Raw genomic sequence first — 19440 nt, 5'->3', positions numbered from 1 at the left:
GGAATGTACACCGCACATGTTTATACAGCTGTATCTGAGAAGTCTTTACCTCAGGTTTCCAGCATAAGAACAGAGAAAGACATTGAACCAGTACTTGTTATTGCAGAACAGTCTAACACGCATATTTTTAATCTTTTAGAGAGGAGAACAAACGCATGGTCCATTGTCATCTCTGGGGGTGATACAAAACCTTTGTTTGTGAAAACAAGGATTTGTATCATGACCAAAAGGAAGTGCTGTGTCCTGTCATACCTAAACTTCACAGTACACGTTTTATAGTTTAGGCCAGGGGTCCTCAAACTACGGCCCGCGGGCCACATGCGGCCAGCCGAGGTCATTTATCCGGCCCACCCCACCCAGGGCCGGATTCCTGACAGGCCAGGCTCGGACCGGGGCCAGGTCGGCTCGGCTTGGGCTGGTCCACTCTGCTTCAGGAGGGAGCATATCCGCTCTGCTCAAGCCGCCTCCCCCACCCCAGTAATGGAGGGCTCCGTGTGTCGCGCTGCATGCTGGGAAGTGTAGTTTCCAGCACAGTCCCGCGCGATTCACAGCACAGATTCACGTCTTCCTCACGCAGACAGGAGGCACGGAGGGTGACATCGAGAGCGGAGGCTTCAGGCAACAGCCTGCTAACAAGTGAGGACCCCTGTCCATCCCCCTGTCCACCCCACTGTCCACCCCACTGTCCCCCTGTCCACCCCACTGTCCCCCTGTCCACCCCACTGTCCCCCTGTCCACCCCACTGTCCCCCTGTCCACCCCACTGTCCCCCTGTCCTCTGTCCGTCCCCCTGTCCGTCCCACCGTCCCCCTGTCCGTCCCACCGTCCCCCTGTCCGTCCCACCGTCCCCCTGTCCGTCCCACCGTCCCCCTGTCCGTCCCACCGTCCCCCTGTCCGTCCCACCGTCCCCCTGTCCGTCCCACCGTCCCCCTGTCCGTCCCACCGTCCCCCTGTCCGCCCCACCGTCCCCCTGTCCGCCCCACCGTCCCCCTGTCCGCCCCACCGTCCCCCTGTCCGCCCCACCGTCCCCCTGTCCGCCCCACTGTCCCCCTGTCCGCCCCACTGTCCACCCCACTGTCCCCCTGCCCGCCCCACCGTCCCCCTGTCCACCCCACCGTCCCCCTGTCCTCTGTCCACCCCACCGTCCCCCTGTCCTCTGTCCGTCCCCCTGTCCTCTGTCCGTCCCACTGTCCCCCTGTCCATTCCACTGTCCCCCTGTCCCCCCCACTGTCCCCCTGTCCGCCCCACTGTCCCCCTGTCCGCCCCACTGTCCGCCCCACTGTCCCCCTGCCCGCCCCACTGTCCCCCTGCCCGCCCCACCGTCCCCCTGCCCACCCCACCGTCCCCCTGTCCACCCCACCGTCCCCCTGTCCACCCCACCGTCCCCCTGTCCTCTGTCCGTCCCCCTGTCCTCTGTCCGTCCCACTGTCCTCTGTCCGTCCCACTGTCCCCCTGTCCATTCCACTGTCCCCCTGTCCATCCCACTGTCCCCCTGTCCCCCCCACTGTCCCCCTGTCCTCTGTCCACCCCACCGTCCCCCTGTCCTCTGTCCACCCCACCGTCCCCCTGTCCTCTGTCCGTCCCCCTGTCCTCTGTCCGTCCCACTGTCCCCCTGTCCATCCCACTGTCCCCCTGTCCATCCCACTGTCCCCCTGTCCATCCCACTGTCCCCCTGTCCACCCCACTGTCCCCCTGTCCACCCCACTGTCCGCCCCACCGTCCCCCTGTCCGCCCCACCGTCCCCCTGCCCGCCCCACCGTCCCCCTGCCCGCCCCCCTGTCCCCCTGTCCGCCCCCCTGTCCCCCTGCCCGCCCCACTGTCCCCCTGCCCACCCCACCGTCCCCCTGTCCACCCCACCGTCCCCCTGTCCACCCCACCGTCCCTCTGTCCACCCCACCGTCCCCCTGTCCTCTGTCCACCCCACCGTCCCCCTGTCCACCCCACCGTCCCCCTGTCCATCCCACCGTCCCCCTGTCCATCCCACCGTCCCCCTGTCCATCCCACCGTCCCCCTGTCCACCCCACTGTCACCCCCTCTGTCCCCCTGTCCGCCCCACCGTCCCCCTGTCCGCCCCACCGTCCCCCTGTCCGCCCCACCGTCCCCCTGTCCGCCCCACCGTCCCCCTGTCCGCCCCACCGTCCCCCTGTCCGCCCCACCGTCCGTCCCTCTGTCCGCCCCACTGTCCCCCTGTCCGCCCCACCGTCCCCCTGTCCGCCCCACCGTCCCCCTGTCCGCCCCACCGTCCCCCTGTCCGCCCCACTGTCCCCCTGCCCGCCCCACCGTCCCCCTGCCCGCCCCCCTGTCCCCCTGTCCGCCCCCCTGTCCCCCTGCCCGCCCCACTGTCCCCCTGCCCACCCCACCGTCCCCCTGTCCACCCCACCGTCCCTCTGTCCACCCCACCGTCCCCCTGTCCTCTGTCCACCCCACCGTCCCCCTGTCCATCCCACCGTCCCCCTGTCCATCCCACCGTCCCCCTGTCCATCCCACTGTCCCCCTGTCCATCCCACTGTCCCCCTGTCCACCCCACTGTCACCCCCTCTGTCCCCCTGTCCGCCCCACCGTCCCCCTGTCCGCCCCACCGTCCCCCTGTCCGCCCCACCGTCCGTCCCTCTGTCCGCCCCACTGTCCCCCTGTCCGCCCCACTGTCCCCCTGTCCGCCCCCCTGTCCCCCCCCCTGTCCGCCCCACCGTCCCCCTGTCCGCCCCACCGTCCCCCTGTCCGCCCCACCGTCCCCCTGTCCGCCCCACCGTCCCCCTGTCCGCCCCACCGTCCCCCTGTCCGTCCCACCGTCCCCCTGTCCGTCCCACCGTCCCCCTGTCCGCCCCTCCGTCCCCCTGTCCGCCCCTCTGTCCCACCCACTGTCCGCCCCACCGTCCCCCTGCCCGCCCCACCGTCCCCCTGCCCGCCCCACCGTCCCCCTGCCCGCCCCACCGTCCCCCTGCCCGTCCCACCGTCCCCCTGCCCGTCCCACCGTCCCCCTGCCCGTCCCACCGTCCCCCTGCCCGTCCCACCGTCCCCCTGCCCGCCCCACCGTCCCCCTGTCCGCCCCACCGTCCCCCTGTCCGCCCCACCGTCCCCCTGTCCGCCCCACCGTCCCCCTGTCCGCCCCACCGTCCCCCTGTCCGCCCCACCGTCCCCCTGTCCGCCCCACTGTCCGCCCCACTGTCCCCCTGCCCGCCCCACTGTCCCCCTGCCCGCCCCACTGTCCCCCTGCCCGCCCCACCGTCCCCCTGTCCACCCCACCGTCCCCCTGTCCTCTGTCCGTCCCACTGTCCCCCTGTCCGTCCCACTGTCCCCCTGTCCACCCCACTGTCACCCCCTCTGTCCCCCTGTCCGCCCCACCGTCCCCCTGTCCGCCCCACCGTCCCCCTGTCCGCCCCACCGTCCCCCTGTCCGCCCCACCGTCCCCCTGTCCGCCCCACCGTCCCCCTGTCCGCCCCACCGTCCCCCTGTCCGCCCCACCGTCCCCCTGTCCGCCCCACCGTCCCCCTGTCCGCCCCACCGTCCCCCTGTCCGCCCCACCGTCCCCCTGTCCGCCCCACCGTCCCCCTGTCCGCCCCACCGTCCCCCTGTCCGCCCCACCGTCCCCCTGTCCGCCCCACCGTCCCCCTGTCCGCCCCACCGTCCCCCTGTCCGCCCCACCGTCCGCCCCACCGTCCCCCTGTCCGCCCCACCGTCCCCCTGTCCGCCCCACTGTCCGCCCCACTGTCCCCCTGCCCGCCCCACTGTCCCCCTGCCCGCCCCACCGTCCCCCTGTCCGCCCCACCGTCCCCCTGTCCGCCCCACCGTCCCCCTGTCCGCCCCACCGTCCCCCTGTCCGCCCCACCGTCCCCCTGTCCGCCCCACCGTCCCCCTGTCCGCCCCACCGTCCCCCTGTCCGCCCCACCGTCCCCCTGTCCGCCCCACCGTCCCCCTGCCCGCCCCACCGTCCCCCTGTCCGCCCCACTGTCCCCCTGTCCGCCCCACTGTCCCCCTGTCCCCCTGTCCGTCCCACTGTCCCCCTGTCCGTCCCACTGTCCCCCTGTCCGTCCCACTGTCCCCCTGTCCGTCCCACTGTCCCCCTGTCCGTCCCACTGCCCCCCCCCCTCTGTCCCCCTGTCCACCCCTCTGTCCCCCCCACCGTCCCCCTGTCCCCCCCCACCGTCCCCCTGTCCACCCCACCGTCCCCCTGTCCACCCCACCGTCCCCCTGTCCACCCCACCGCCCCCCTGTCCACCCCACCGCCCCCCTGTCCACCCCACCGCCCCCCTGTCCACCCCACTGCCCCCCCCCTCTGTCCCCCTGTCCACCCCTCTGTCCATCCCACTGTCCCCCTGTCCACCCCACTGTCCCCCTGTCCACCCCACTGTCCCCCTGTCCACCCCACTGTCCCCCTGTCCACCCCACTGTCCCCCCCACCGTCCCCCTGTCCTCTGTCCATCCCACTGTCCCCCTGTCCACCCCACTGTCCCCCTGTCCACCCCACTGTCCCCCTGTCCACCCCACTGCCCCCCCCTGTCCACCCCCCTGTCCCCCTGTCCACCCCCCTGTCCCCCTGTCCACCCCCCTGTCCCCCTGTCCACCCCCCTGTCCACCCCACTGTCCACCTGTCCACCCCTCTGTCCATCCCACTGTCCCCCTGTCCACCCCACTGTCCCCCTGTCCACCCCACTGTCCCCCTGTCCACCCCACTGCCCCCCCCCTGTCCCCCTGTCCACCCCACTGTCCCCCTGTCCACCCCCCTGTCCACCCCACTGTCCCCCTGTCCACCCCCCTGTCCACCCCACTGTCCACCTGTCCACCCCTCTGTCCATCCCACTGTCCACCCCACTGTCCCCCTGTCCACCCCACTGCCCCCCCCCTGTCCCCCTGTCCACCCCCCTGTCCCCCTGTCCACCCCCCTGTCCCCCTGTCCACCCCCCTGTCCACCCCACTGTCCACCTGTCCACCCCTCTGTCCATCCCACTGTCCCCCTGTCCACCCCACTGTCCCCCTGTCCACCCCACTGCCCCCCCCCTGTCCCCCTGTCCACCCCCCTGTCCACCCCACTGTCCACCTGTCCACCCCTCTGTCCATCCCACTGTCCATCCCACTGTCCCCCTGTCCACCCCACTGTCCCCCTGTCCACCCCACTGTCCCCCCCACTGTCCCCCCATCCCCCACTGTCCCCCCGTCCACCCCTCTGTCCCCCCGTCCACCCCTCTGTCCACCCCTCTGTCCACCCGTCCACCCCTCTGTCGATCCCACTGTCCCCCTGTCCACCCCACTGTCCCCCTGTCCACCCCACTGTCCCCCTGTCCACCCCACTGTCCCCCTGTCCACCCCACTGTCCCCCTGTCGACCCCACTGTCCATCCCCTCTGTCCCCCTGTCCATCCCCTCTGTCCCCCTGTCCATCCCCTCTGTCCCTCTGTCCCCCTGTCCATCCCCTCTGTCCCCCTGTCCATCCCCTCTGTCCCCCTGTCCATCCCCCCTGTCCCCCTGTCCATCCCCCCTGTCCATCCCACCTGTCCCCCTGTCCATCCCACCTGTCCCCCTGTCCCCCCCACCTGTCCCCCTGTCCCCCCCACTGTCCCCCTGTCCACCCCACTGTCCCCCTGTCCACCCCACTGTCCATCCCCTCTGTCCCCCTGTCCATCCCCTCTGTCCCCCTGTCCATCCCCTCTGTCCCCCTGTCCATCCCCTCTGTCCCCCTGTCCATCCCCTCTGTCCCCCTGTCCATCCCCCCTGTCCCCCTGTCCATCCCCCCTGTCCATCCCACCTGTCCCCCTGTCCATCCCACCTGTCCCCCCCACCTGTCCCCCTGTCCCCCCCACCTGTCCCCCTGTCCCCCTGTCCCCCCCTCTGTCCCCCTGTCCCCCCCTCTGTCCCCCTGTCCACCCCTCTGCCCCCCCCCTCTGTCCCTCTGTCCATCCCACTGTCCCCCTGTCCATCCCTCTGTCCCCCTGTTCATCCCCTATATATATTATTATTTATTATTCATTCTTTTATTCTGCACTACAAAAAACATGTGCGCATAGGAATTTAGGAATTAGTTCATATTTTTTTTATACTATAGTGCTGCCCCCCAACAGTCTGAGGGACCGTGAACTGGCCCCGTCTAAAAAGTTTGAGGACCCCTGGTTTAGGCCATCTTAGACAGGATGACGACAGTACATTGTCATACCGAATTTCTCTTTGAAGGAAAATATAAGATAGTATTATTTTACATATAGTTTAACAAATTCACAAAGTTATTGTCCCATAATGTTTTAACACTTGTTGAAAAAAAAAAAAAGGAAGAAGGATACAAGAATTAATGTAAATATTTTAGGCCTAAGAAACGATACTGCATCTCTTTTACAGAAATGGCATCTAAAATCAGATAAACATGGTGGATAACAAGCTCATATGAAGAGCAAAGAGAATATCAGGAAATTCAAAGTTAAAGAAGGAATCCTCTCGGGAAAAATATTGGACAAAAGATTTATACTTCATTAATTATGACGGTTTTATCTTATTTAAGGTTTTTCTAACCTAACAGAACTTGAAGAAGAAAGTTTACAAGTCATATCAGGAAGAAAAAATTAATCAGAAGAAACTTTATCCATCTACAATAGATAAATCATTTAGGACTGAAACATTTGTCCACATATACATTTTTTGATTATCCAATTATTCTGATATCCTGTAATTAATGTTCATATTAAGTTAGGATTATCATTATTTTTATTTTTCCTTATTCATATATTGAATTTTTTTAAGTTTACAACTGCACAAACATTCTAGTTAATAGAACATATTTTGTTCACAACTTAAGAAACATATCACTCTTGAAAGAACAATGGAACATTATGAAAAGTTTGAGAGTGTAAAGTATATTTCCAAAGAGCTAAAATATTATTTGAGCACAAACATGGAAATATATTATTGCATCCTTTACTTATTTTATTAAAAATAATTATGGTATACATTTTTAAATTCTATACCATTATTTTTAGATTTTGAATAGATAGATCTGAGAGGAGTTAAAGTAAAGAGATTATTTCTAGCTGCTTCAGTTCTGCGGAATATTGTGTCTGATCATTTGATACAAGGATGTGTATATGTGACATGAATGATATTTGAATGTATTAATAATAATTTAATATGATTAATCATAAGTCAGGGGGGATTGTTAGAATATTATTCCAAATTCATAATTTGGCACTTATAGGTGTTATTTATATTCATGGCAAGCTTGCAAAATATATTTGGTTTTACGATTAGTCATAATAAATATAGTATGTGTTAATGACCTTGATCAATTGATTTGATATGATTCCTCATCTAAAGCTGAGTATTGCTAGAAGTATCTGGTGTATGTAGTTAGTTTGAGAATGACATATAAGGTATCTGGTATAGAATGTCAAGGGAGGTCCAGAATAGACCAGTATTTATGTATGAATAATACATATTTGTGTATATCCTGTTAAGTTAGTTTAGTGTAGTCTCAGTCATATTAATAAGTATTAGTATATAGTTAGTTAATGTAGTTAAAGTTGGTAATATGTGTTCATATTAGTAGATGTTTGGTTATATGACATTAAATGATCAGCACATTACTAGTGTGGGATTGTCAATCAAACTCCATATATGATTCTCCGAGTTAGCATCTCCTTTTGTATAGCATATTGCTGAAGTTAGCAGAAATGAATGTGTGCCATACAAGGTTCTAAGTTTTTGTGAGGTTATAACATTCACATGTAACATATAAAGCCAACGCTTCGATATTGACAGACAGACACAAACACACCCCCACTAGGAGAGATGACCCTGACATATATACACACGAAGACACTTTGACAAGTTGGAACAGCTGAATTCTCCCAGAAGTCTAAGAACGTCATTTCCTGCTTCTTTTTGGTTACACAAGACAGCATGAAGACAGAAGGCAGCAGCCATGAAGCACACATGCTTTTATAAGCTTATCACAGCTTTATAACTCTATAACTCTTATTCTATTTCATATATTTTTACCTACAATGAACTGAACTATTATACTTTTTATATTGTATTTATGATGCCAAGTGTATGACAATGAACTCACTTTCTTTTGAGTCAGTCTGACTATCAATGCTATTCATTCAGAAATGCCCTTGAGATACAAGAATATTAGATATTATTTTTATTCTTCAGGAGTGAGCAACCAAACCTGGCAAAAAAGTCCAGGTAAACCCCCCTTGCATGCCCTCTCTCTTCCCTGTCGCAAAGCAGGCAGATGCTGAAAAGTTACACGTTACACCCCAAATATGGGTATACCACGTAACAAGTTCACAAAGGTGATCCTTTAAACAGCTTTGCCACACAGCACAGTCCTGTCTGACAGGACAGGAGACCAGGTTGTTCTCTGCTGCAGTTAAGTTGCACTTGAAAGTGAAAGAATGATCAGCAGACAGATAAGTTAATCTCTCACACTTTGCTCTCTACTCCTATAAGTAGACAGCGCACACGAAAACTGCAACACAACTGACTGGCTCCGTGTGCTGTTTTTCCCCTCACCCAGTTTGAGATTTGCTGCACAGAGTATTGCAAGAAGCTGATTTTCAAGTCAAATTCAGGCACTTGCACTACTTGGATTAAAGGAAAAAAAAAACAAAAAAAAACACAAAACAAAAAAAACACACCGCACATTTAGGGCCTCACACAACAGCACAGTCCGCTGTGGTGCACTACATTAGGGCAGTCTATGTTTGCATGAGCTGCCCAATGCGCCGTAGCCCTGCCCACTACAATGAACATTAAACGCACCAACGTGCATAATGCATGGTATCAACTGCAATAGCATATGCATTATTGCAGTGTAATGGTGTGAATGGGCTCTACATGATGTTTAAATGAGAACTGAGCTGCATTAATTTGTGTTTATATCTGCCTGTTCAAATTTAACTTTCACATAATCTAAACAATTTTCTCCCACTCCAGCCACAAGTGGGTTCCACTTAAGAAATTCTGACTTTACTTATACCCTATAGAGTTGGGGGTGCTGACATATCTGCCAACAGATCAAACAACTGGTCAGTTTGTTGCGGAATACTTTAACATGCTTATCTGCAATAAACCGCATGTCAAATCTCACTTTATAAAGCAAACTATCAACACAAATCAGGCTGCTTCTTGCTTGACAAAGTTAATATAACAGTTTGCTGTGTATTTGGGACCCCTGCACCTGAAATCCTAGGCAACCAACTGCAACAGATCTGCACAGGTATTGCAATCTCATATATCTCTGTAGCGCAGTGTTTCTCAACTCCAGTCCTCAAGGTGCCCCAACAGGTCATGTTTTCAGGCTCTCCATTATTTTGCACAGGTGATCTGATCAGTTTCACTACCTTAGTAATTATCACAGCTGTTTCATCTGAGGGAAATCCTGAAGACATGACGTGTTGGGGTGCCTTGAGGACTGGAGTTGAGAAACACTGCTGCAGACGACACACATTTTCATTTTTAACAGATGTATGATTTAGGAGTGGTCAGGGGCAGCTGAGCTGAATTGATGTCACCAGCTGTAACTTTGTAGCAAAAAAGGCAACGTTATCTGTCTCACTGCTATGGTTTATCAATTCTGTCGCAGTCAGGCAAGCCTGGCACTTCCACTGACCACTGAGAGTGCAACCTTCCTCCACCTAGGAATTTTTTTTTTTTTTGCAATGCTATTTTCAGTATTTATACTGTAGTATTGCACAACTGGCCAAACAAAAATCTGCCGGCTTAGTTTACTCCCTGTACTTAAACAGCTCTGGCACATAATGCAGTGGTATTCAGAGAACATTATGGCTTTAAAATCAGTCCCGATCTGTGAAGAAGATCACAATCTAGTGTCCCTACCACACACACACACACACACACACACACACACAATAAAGCCAAATAAGTTTCAGGGTTGCTACAAGAAACGGAAGGACCCAGAGGAAACCCAGGAAAACACGTCAAGAACATGCAAACTCCATTCAAAATGTGCATGTACAAATTTAAAATTAGGACACTGAGCTGCAAAAGGATGTACTGTTCACATTCTTCACATATCACCAAAAAAAAAAAAAAAAAGTTACTTGGCCAACTGCACAGTCAGAAGAACCAGATCTCCATATACTGTAGTTGTAAATTATCCATCTTGCTTGCAGAGGTTTTAAAGCCTTTAGCACTCATCAATATAAGCCATAAATTCTATGGGGCAGGGGGCTTTCATAAAAAAAAAAAAAAAAAAAAAAAAAAAAAAAACGCCATTATTTTCTGGAAATGTGACGGGTGTGATAATATACAAATAGTAATTAAAATGGATTTTGGGGCAAAAAGCACACATCTAAAAATTTAAGTATTGAGGTTTTCTGGAGCATTCCTGTGCCATTACTCCAAATTTCACAATCACCTGAAAGGTAGCTTCTCAATAGTTGCAAATAGTGCTTGTGACTAGACTGGAAACCTTACCAGCAGAATTCCCTGAAAAGGGAAATGGATATAACTTGGCAGACAGGATTTGCAGTGCGAGCTGTGAGAGCACATGGATTAAATTCCTTCTCAATTTGAACTTGTTTTATTTTTTTCTTTTGGTCCACAGTTATAATATCCATCTTTGCTAGACATGAACAGACTGGATCACCAGTCTGGGGTAATGCATCATCTGTGGCTATGCAGCAGGTCTGTGTCATGTATGATGTCAGTCACAGCTAGACTGCATCTGGCAGCAATGCAACAAGGGCGAACTTAAAGCGGAGTTCCACTGGTTTTTGAGTTTATTAAAAGTCAGCAGCTACAAAAAGTATAGCTGCTGACTTTTAATAAACAGACACTCGCCTGTCCCGCGGTCCAGTGATGCGGCCGCCCAAAGCCTCTGTTCTCTACCCCTCCTCTTCGCAGTGCCGACATTGTGAGTGTGGGCGCCTGGCTGTGACAGTTTGCGGCTTCGCAGCCAGGCGCGAGCCGCGATGCGCTCCGTCAATGGTCAGACAATGTTCTGGAACCTGTAACGTGTCCCAGAACATTGACGGGAGGGAGGGGCCGTCTAGGCGGCCTGAAGTCGGAAGGAGGGAGTGGGACAGGAAGTCAAACCAGGTACCCAGCCCGCCCCCCCCCAAAAAAATGACATGCCAACTGTGGCATGTCAGGGGGCGAGGAGTACTTAAAGTGGAAGTTACACTTTTGGGTGGAACTCCGCTATAAAGAGGAGGAGGCAACTGTCGCTGGGGGTTTATGATACTAGTGATGTCATGCTCTGGCTGCAGTTGTATCCAGGTTGGGGGATTGAGGTTCTCCTTTGATTATCTGTGATTATTTAGAGACATACAAATTGGGCACTTAGAATTGTTATTTTGCACCCTAGCTGGATTTGTTTGAACCTCTTCATGGAAGTACTGAGGGTACAGTGGTAGGTAACATACGTGATCCACATCCAAACAGAGGGGGACCCCAAGTCACGTTAAGGCATCTCTCAGGCAGCCGTCTAGGAGGATTAAAAGTGTAGGTTACTGCAACATTTCAAATGACTCAAATGCAACATGGTCAGTTTTCTTCTCTGTCATGCTATGTAGGAGCACAGCCTGCCTGTAATCCAGTGGTCAGCCTCCTGCCGACACCTCCCCTGCAGTCCTCACCCCAGCTCTCTAAAACCTCTTAAGAAGCTGAGAACAGAGGTCATGTGAAAGTATTAATGTATAGGTAGCTGTGTGCAGCTGGCTCTGATTTTTGGCCCCTGCTTTCTCCAGATTCCAGGAATTTTTTGATATTTTGTACTGTAGATTATATATTTAAAGCCTTTTCAATTTTACATTGAACATTATTTTGAATTGTGACAATTTTTAGACGTAGCTTTTCATAGATTGGTGAACCACTGCCCATCTTTACTTCTGAAACACTCGGACTCTCTAAGATCTTGTTTTAAACCCAAATTAAGTCACTGACCAGTTGCCAATTAACATAATTAGTTACAAAATGTTCTTCCAGGTCTTCCTTGTTAGTACCGCTTGGGGGGTGGTTGGTGGCGATGGGGGCTTGGTGATATTGTTAGCACTCACTAATAGGGTTTTAAACAAGAATGTCTGTGCAGTCAAACCTCTTTGTCAACGATCTGTATTTACAGATCGTTAGAGAGGTTTCACTCACTGCACAGAGAAAACCCTGATAAGCTGCATCTGGTGGCAGGTTTTATAGTGGCCAGTGAGCTGCATCTAGGTGACAGGCTTTATAGTGGCAAGTGACTGGTAAATTGCATCTGGTGGCAGGCTTTATAGTGGCAAGTAACAAGCTGTATCTGGTGGCAGGCTTTATAGTGGCAAGTAACAAGCTGTATCTGGTGGCAGGCTTTATAGTAGCAAATAACAAACTACATCAGGTGGCAGGCTTTATAGTGGCAAGTAACAAGCTCGGGATGTTTAAAGCACTAACACAGTTATTACTTATAAGAATATAAATATAATTAATCGCGTAATAGTTAGGCTGCAGCAGGCACGATGAAATTAGTTTTGATTGTAGATAATAGTAGGGGAGGGTGAAAACCTCTGTTAGTGTTTTTTTCTAACTCTTTCAATAGGGAGAGTTCCCTTTACTTCCCATCTTGGGGACGTAATAGGAAAGCGAGAGGTTATCTTTCCAATATGAGGGAAATTCCCTCTTGTTGTCATGGGAACATAATAATCCTAACATCCTAATTGGACACTGGTGGCAACTCAAAATCCTGGATTTACCCTCACTATCATTCCTAGTGACAGGTACGCAGACAGTAATAAAAACCTGACAAAGGTTATAACCCAAACACAAAGCAATTCTCCTGCGCTCGGGTGCTGGGTCTGGGGGTGTGTGTTGCAGTCAACCCTTTTGTATGGAATGTCAATGGCCTTGCTCAGTACAATGGGTGTCCTTGGAACTGAAACATATAAAAATGAATTGTTTTGGCTCTGAGAAAGAGGGTGCTCCCTTCAAAACGCGCAAGCCACCCTGCAATACCGTCTGATCCTCTGGCATCTTTGTTTCCAGCCATAGACCTAAGGGTCACCGCTCGCTGTTGCTTTGCTATGCATGTTTACCACGTTTTTATGTGAGTATAACCATTGCTGTTTTACCTTCATTAAAATTTAATTTTTGGTACTGAACAAGGTCGGTGCACTCTCCCTTCTTTTTATATATTAAAGGTTATAACCCCCCACTACTCTATCCAATCACCCTCTCCATACCCCCAAAAAGTGCCTTCAGTTATACTTAATAGCACAAGAACGTAGTTTGGTATTTAGATGCAAATCCACGCAACTGATCACTTCATCCCAACCTATAGAGCTTCTAATTAGGCCCCCATTTTTGGAGAATTTCAGAAGCCATACCAATAAGATGTTTGCATTATCTAGATTATAGTATCTATTAGGAGTGTGCCTTAAAGTTTTGTATAATATCTTACAATCTGCATAGCAAAAGAAGCATAATTTCACATAAAAATATCTAGACCAGTGATTCTCAACCAGGGTTTCCGTGGAACCATAGGGTTCCTCCAAAAGGTTGCTAGGGGTTCCTTCAGCATTGGGCTATTTTTGCCTCTCAAGTAAGTTCTCACTGACACCATTGATCTTTTTAGCTATCTGTAAGGAGGTAATTCTTCCCAATGACCACAAGTTGTAGATTTCTAATTTTTAGAAGGGGTTTCCCGAGACCGGAGAACTATTTCAAGGGTTCCTCTGTGTTGAAAAGGTTGAGAAAGGCTGATCTAGACTGTAAGAACAGATTCACTTCTCTATAAAGTTAGAGAAGTGAATAAAAGTGAAAAAATAAGCAGCTTCAAAATCTGGTTATTTAACTTGTTCATCAAATTTAAACAATGACTTAAAGTACCAGTGGCAAGTTCCTTTAATATATGTTCAACACTATAGCTCAAACACCTACAGTTTTCTTTCTGTTAGTGCCTGGTATATACAAGTATAGTAGGACAGTTCCCATTTCTAAAATGGTACAAAACATACACATACAAGAACAGAAATGCCACGCAAACCATATGGTGCACAGGATTGTAGACCAGCAAGTAGCTTACCTAACACAACCTATTTCCACCTATCAAATTTTTTCTTTTTGTCCACTGCATATTTCAAAATGTCAACTACAACCCATTTTGTGTTGTATATGCCTTTAGGGCACATTCTCAGCTCTGCACACACCTTAAATAGCACTTCGGTAGCTAATTCTTTCCATTATTTTCAAATGCTAGAATGTTACACGTTTTCACACATGGAGGTGTGCAGAAACACGCCCCTCAAAGAAAATTCAATGGCACACATGTAAAATGCAGCAACAGCACATAGAAAAGCATATACAAATGCATGTTTAAAGTGGTAGTAAAGGCCCTATCTTTACCTGTACCTACAGGTAAGCTCCTAATCAGGCTTACTTGTAGGTGCAATGAATATCTTGTAAATGTATGTCGTTTAGGAGATATTCACATCAGCAATAGCCAATGAGGTCACCCATGCATGCACAGTGATGCATTAGTTTTCTTCTTTCAAGCTTATTTTGTCACCTGTTGATCCTGCCAGTCACACACCTCTTGTCCTTGAGTGGCAATGCTCACTGGCCTTACTGTATCCATCAAGGGTCTTCGTTAACACCCTATGACAGGAATGCAGAACAGCCCCTTCTCCAAAACATGGGGGGAGTTGATCCGTAGTCCACAGAGCTTGAAAAATACTAACTGATAAAAAGAATGCAGTACATTCACAGGAAGGTCATCGGCTCAAGAGATTTCTCGGGCAGGATCAACAGGTATTTCTTTGTAATTATCTAACAGATATCAAAAAGAATAATATATTTAACAGACCAAAAGCGAGCAAGTAAGAGAATATTATTGTCAGAGTTTACAGACAGCAGAGCCAAAACCTCGATCTCCACTGCAGCAGCACAGTTTGGGCTGGCTATAGACGGTGTGATTTTCTTTTCTGCAATTCGTGCAGCCATTGTGTACTCCCAGCAGGGGAGCAGGAGAAGCCACCCCCACTGGGAGAACAGTGATTATTGCTAGCGGCTATAACAGCTGTTAGCAATAATCACATGTAAAATTCAACAGGCTGGTTGTACCCAAGTTGATCGATCAACTTGGGTACATTCAGTCTGCCCATACAGGTTAAAATCTTGGCTGTTACCTGCTGAATCGGCTGAGATTTGAACCATCTATGGCTGGCTTCAGTCAGTCATGGACCCTGGCAGAAAAACATCCAGCTAACTGGACAATGAAGTAGCAGAAACAAGCTAGGCTATTGATGCCATCCCTTCTGTCAGCCTGTGTGTTCTACAGGAGTGTCTGATTGGCACCTAATGTCGACTAATACTCTTTCAGTCTCAGACAGATTATTAAACTAGTTATATTTAAATATATCATTTTGTCCATTCTGCTTTCTCATGTTCACCATTAAAGTGGTTGTAAACCCTTCCATATACTCAGTGAAGCGACTATCCTCAGGTGATGCAGAGCAATAAAACAAATCCTTCTATATAAGTTGTACTTTTTTTATCTTCTATCTGCATCCGTTAAAAGTCCAGGACACACCTTCTTCACACAGGAACAGGGCTGAGGCGGTCATTCACAAGCTGTGTGCTGGCGATCCCTCCCCTGTACACACTCTAGAGTGATACGCTTTGTTCATATTTTATGAGTGAGGTTTACAACGACTTTAACACATGCACTGCAGCAGAGACTCTGACACTAGTGTGACTCTAGTGCTCCCGCCACCAATCCAAGTGCTACTGTACATGGTACCACAGGAGGCCGATATCAAGACATATTTAGATAGATACTTACATTAAATTCATGAAAAGATTACTTTTTATATTTTAGCAAATACATGGCTGCATAAAACTTTTTTTTTTTTTTTTTTTTTTACAGATTTCAGCTGCCAATCCCCCGTAGGAAAAAAAAAAAAAAAAAAAAAAAAAAGACTATTCCTTTGATGCACATTGGACCTGCAGAATATACAAGAAGCGCCTAGAGAAATATTGATTAGACTTACCGCAATCACAATAACGTTGCTGTCTGGCCTCCATTCTGACAGCTTGTAAGCTCCAAATTGGGCTGCTGTTTTTGCTGACTCCTTGTAACTGGCTACTAGCACGCTGGGCTAAAATACACAAAAAAAGAGGCAAAATAAACAGATGGAACGTTTAGTAACTTATCAACAAGAGCAAGGCTGAATTCACATCCGTGCATTTTCGCTTGATGCATTTCCATTAAAAACAAATGGAAATGCATCAAAACACATCTAACGCATGCAGTGCCGCATGTCAAGATGTCCTGACTCCTGACGAACCATGATGCACATCAAATAAGCTATATGATATGTGCTATGATTCGCATTGACAAACAACACATTGCACTGCAACGCAAGTTAAAAAAAATGCACACCGAAGTGCGTTATGCAATTTAATGCACTATTAATTTCATTGGAAAATGCAAATATGCATCAGGCATGTGTAGAGGAGTAAAGCAAATTAGGCAGCTGCATATTGGCCAGAAATCTGAATCAGTAAGAAGGCATGGGAAAATTAAGGCGAGTGACCAGGAGCTGTAGGTCTGCCTACAGTCTGATCAGCAATGGAAGCTAGCTGTTACAATCTCCTTTTTGACTGTTGGCTTATAGTTCTCAGTGAACTACCATGCCAGTTGATAGTTCATTCACGCTTCCTGTCACAATAACTACCTGGCTGTATCGAATGCCAGGACCCTGGCATTACACCCATGATCTGCTGATCGCGGGTGCAATGCATTACAGGTCCATTACAAAAAAAAAAATATTTATATATATATATATATATATATATATATATATTTTTTTTTTTTTTCGATTTCTTTTACATGCTGAAAAACGTGGATTTTTTTTTGTAAAGGTGAACTCATCCTTTTGATTAAAAGTTTTTTGTTTTTTTATAAACGAATCTCATAAGAGCTACAGTACCTTCAAAATTCTAAATGAGTACATGCACTTTTCTGAGAATGCATTGAATGGTGCTTTTTCAGAAGAACTTAGAGCAGTAATAATCGAATGCTAGAAATCCAACATCCTGGTTGTTACCGAGGCAATTGATGTCAATAAGCCTGCTCACAGAGGGTTTGAATCTCGGATGATCCCTGCTGAACCGACCAAGATTCAAACCATCTATGGCTGGCTTTAGCTGCAGTTTGGCTTCAACCTGTTAGTGTAACTAAATCTGCTAGTACTCCTAACACTCCCCTCCCCCCAGAATAACAATGATGCTGTCCAAAGGCGTCTCTGTGTTCCTTCATCAAGAGTTGTGTCTCAATCATACAGGAGGTGCGTAATAGGAGGTCTCAATAATACAGGAGGAAAAAAGCCTAAAAAAAGAAAACCAGTGCAGCCATCACATCTACTGATTGGTAAGCTGCAATATATTAGACTTATTGTTTAAGGGCATACTAGTTAAAACAAGAGTGGATTGAACAGGCCCTAAATCCCTAAATTGACACTTAAAGTGTAAGTACAGCCTAACACTATAATCCCAGCATCTACAGATATCGAAGATCTAACACTAACCTATCTAACCCTGTAAAGAAGAAATCAGTATATACATACCTTTTTTTCAAGCCGATCTGATCCGATCTCCAGCAGCGGGAAGCTCTGCAGAGGACATAGCCGACAACGGCTGTGAAATGAATGGGGAGTGATGTCACCCATAGACTTACTATGAGGCTTCAGTTTATCGGACATGTCTTCTACACCCCCCTTCACGGCGAGCCGCGGCTGACAGCTCAGCGTGGGATGAGGTCGGATCGGCTGCAGAAAAAAGGCATGTATACTGATTTCTTCTTTACAGGGTTAGATAGGTTAGTGTTAGATCGTGGAAGTCTGTGGATGCAGGGAATTTAATGTGTAATGCTGCGTACACACGATCGGAAATGCCGCCAGCAAAACTCCGATGAGAGCTTTTTGTCGGAAAATGCAACCGTGTGTATGCTCCATCGGAATTCCAGCCAGCAAAAGATCGCGAGCAGGTTCTCTATTTTTCGGTCGGGAAAAGTTCCTATCCGAAAATGCGTTAGTCTGTATGCAATTCGGACGCACAAAAATTAACGCGTGCTCGGAAGCATTGAACTTCATTTTCTCGGCTCGTCGTAGTGTTGTATGTCACCGCGTTTTTGACGGTCGAAAGTTCAGAGAACTTGTGTGACCGTGTGTAAACCATCCAAGTTTTTTCTGATGGAAATTCCGATCAGGGTATGGTGGACTAGGGCGGCATTAGGGTGGACTTCTACTTTAATTCTGGTTAACAAAAAAAAAAAATCTATTCAAATGTGTATTTCTTCTATTGTTCTCAAGCTCCTCAAAAATCCTCGCTTTGCTGTCGTGATACAACTTTCTGATCGAGGATGGCTACGTTTGTTCTATTGGGATCAGAGCCACCCTTTCTTCCATCACAAGATGGACTAGAAACAATGGGATGTGTAGAGTCCACATGACAAACTAACCTGCACTGCTCGTTTTAAACAAATGGAAGTGAAGGGGAAAAAAAGGGGGGTTTAAGTGGCTTACTGAGGACATTACGAGGTGGCAGAAAACACAGTAAGCAATAATTTCATGAAAAAAAAAAAAAGGATGAAAGGGCCAGAGCTGCAGTGCAACTATAGACCAAGTCTTCAGGTAAGCCTCTCCATTTTGATTTCTTTGTGCACTTGCAGTGACCTGTGTTGATCAAGCACAGAAAAATGCAGGTCTCCAAACATGGTGTAAAAAGAGCAGATTTGTGGCAGACTGCTAGCCTTCTAAAATAAATACATAGCAGGCATTTCAAATATCCTAATAACCACTAAAAACCCATAATACACAAACTATTTTTGAAGCAGAATGGAGCATTTTTGGCCACACTGACTTTAATGGAAGTACCTGAAAAGTTTTGAAAACCAGCATTTTTCAAGCCTAAGCAACCATCTCCTCTTCCTAGTAACTAACTTTCCATTGTCAAATACGATCAAGCCTGAATGCAAAATATATCACCAACACAAAGCATACATAGTACGATTATGAATAAGTGGAATAAGTGAAAGATTACATCGCTCATTCTGGTAATGAATATAACATCAACCTACTACTTTACCCATTTATGGAGAACAGTACTATATTCACATCAATGTCCCCAAAGGAGCGAGCATGTTAAAGGAGATGTACAGGATGTAAAAAAAAAAACAAAACAAAAAAAAAAAACAAAACACACATTTGTACTCTATGTGACTACAACATCGGTCTGATGTTGCAGCTGCCCCCCGCCAGCTCCAAGCCCAAGCGCGAGTGATCACATGACCGTGGATCCATCAGTTCTTGGTCTTTACTGAGCAGAGTGGTAAATGTCAGTCACTGGCTCTCAGGCTCTGCCCCATCCAGAGTCTACTGGAGCACCAGGCTGGGGAAGGAGCAGAAGCAGCTGGCTCAGGCTCTCAGTGGTGCGCTGAAAGGCTAACCCAGCTGCCAGTC

General features: G+C 49.5%; 1 protein-coding gene across 2 annotated transcripts in view; it reads right to left on the bottom strand.

Annotated features, from left to right (window-relative positions):
• Window positions 1-19440, bottom strand: part of RIC1 (RIC1 homolog, RAB6A GEF complex partner 1) — a 210795-nt gene that overhangs the window by 160379 nt on the left and 30976 nt on the right. For both annotated transcript variants that reach the window (XM_073635126.1, XM_073635133.1), the window contains exon 2: window positions 15970-16077. In XM_073635126.1, coding sequence (XP_073491227.1) covers window positions 15970-16077 — 108 coding nt within the window. The remainder of the gene's footprint in view (window positions 1-15969; window positions 16078-19440) is intronic.

Source organism: Aquarana catesbeiana, linkage group LG01 (genome assembly GCF_042186555.1).
Source record: "Aquarana catesbeiana isolate 2022-GZ linkage group LG01, ASM4218655v1, whole genome shotgun sequence".
Classification (NCBI taxonomy): Eukaryota; Metazoa; Chordata; class Amphibia; order Anura; family Ranidae; genus Aquarana; species Aquarana catesbeiana.
The sequence above is the reverse complement of the archived record's forward strand: the minus strand, read 5'-3'. Positions and strand labels throughout refer to the sequence as shown.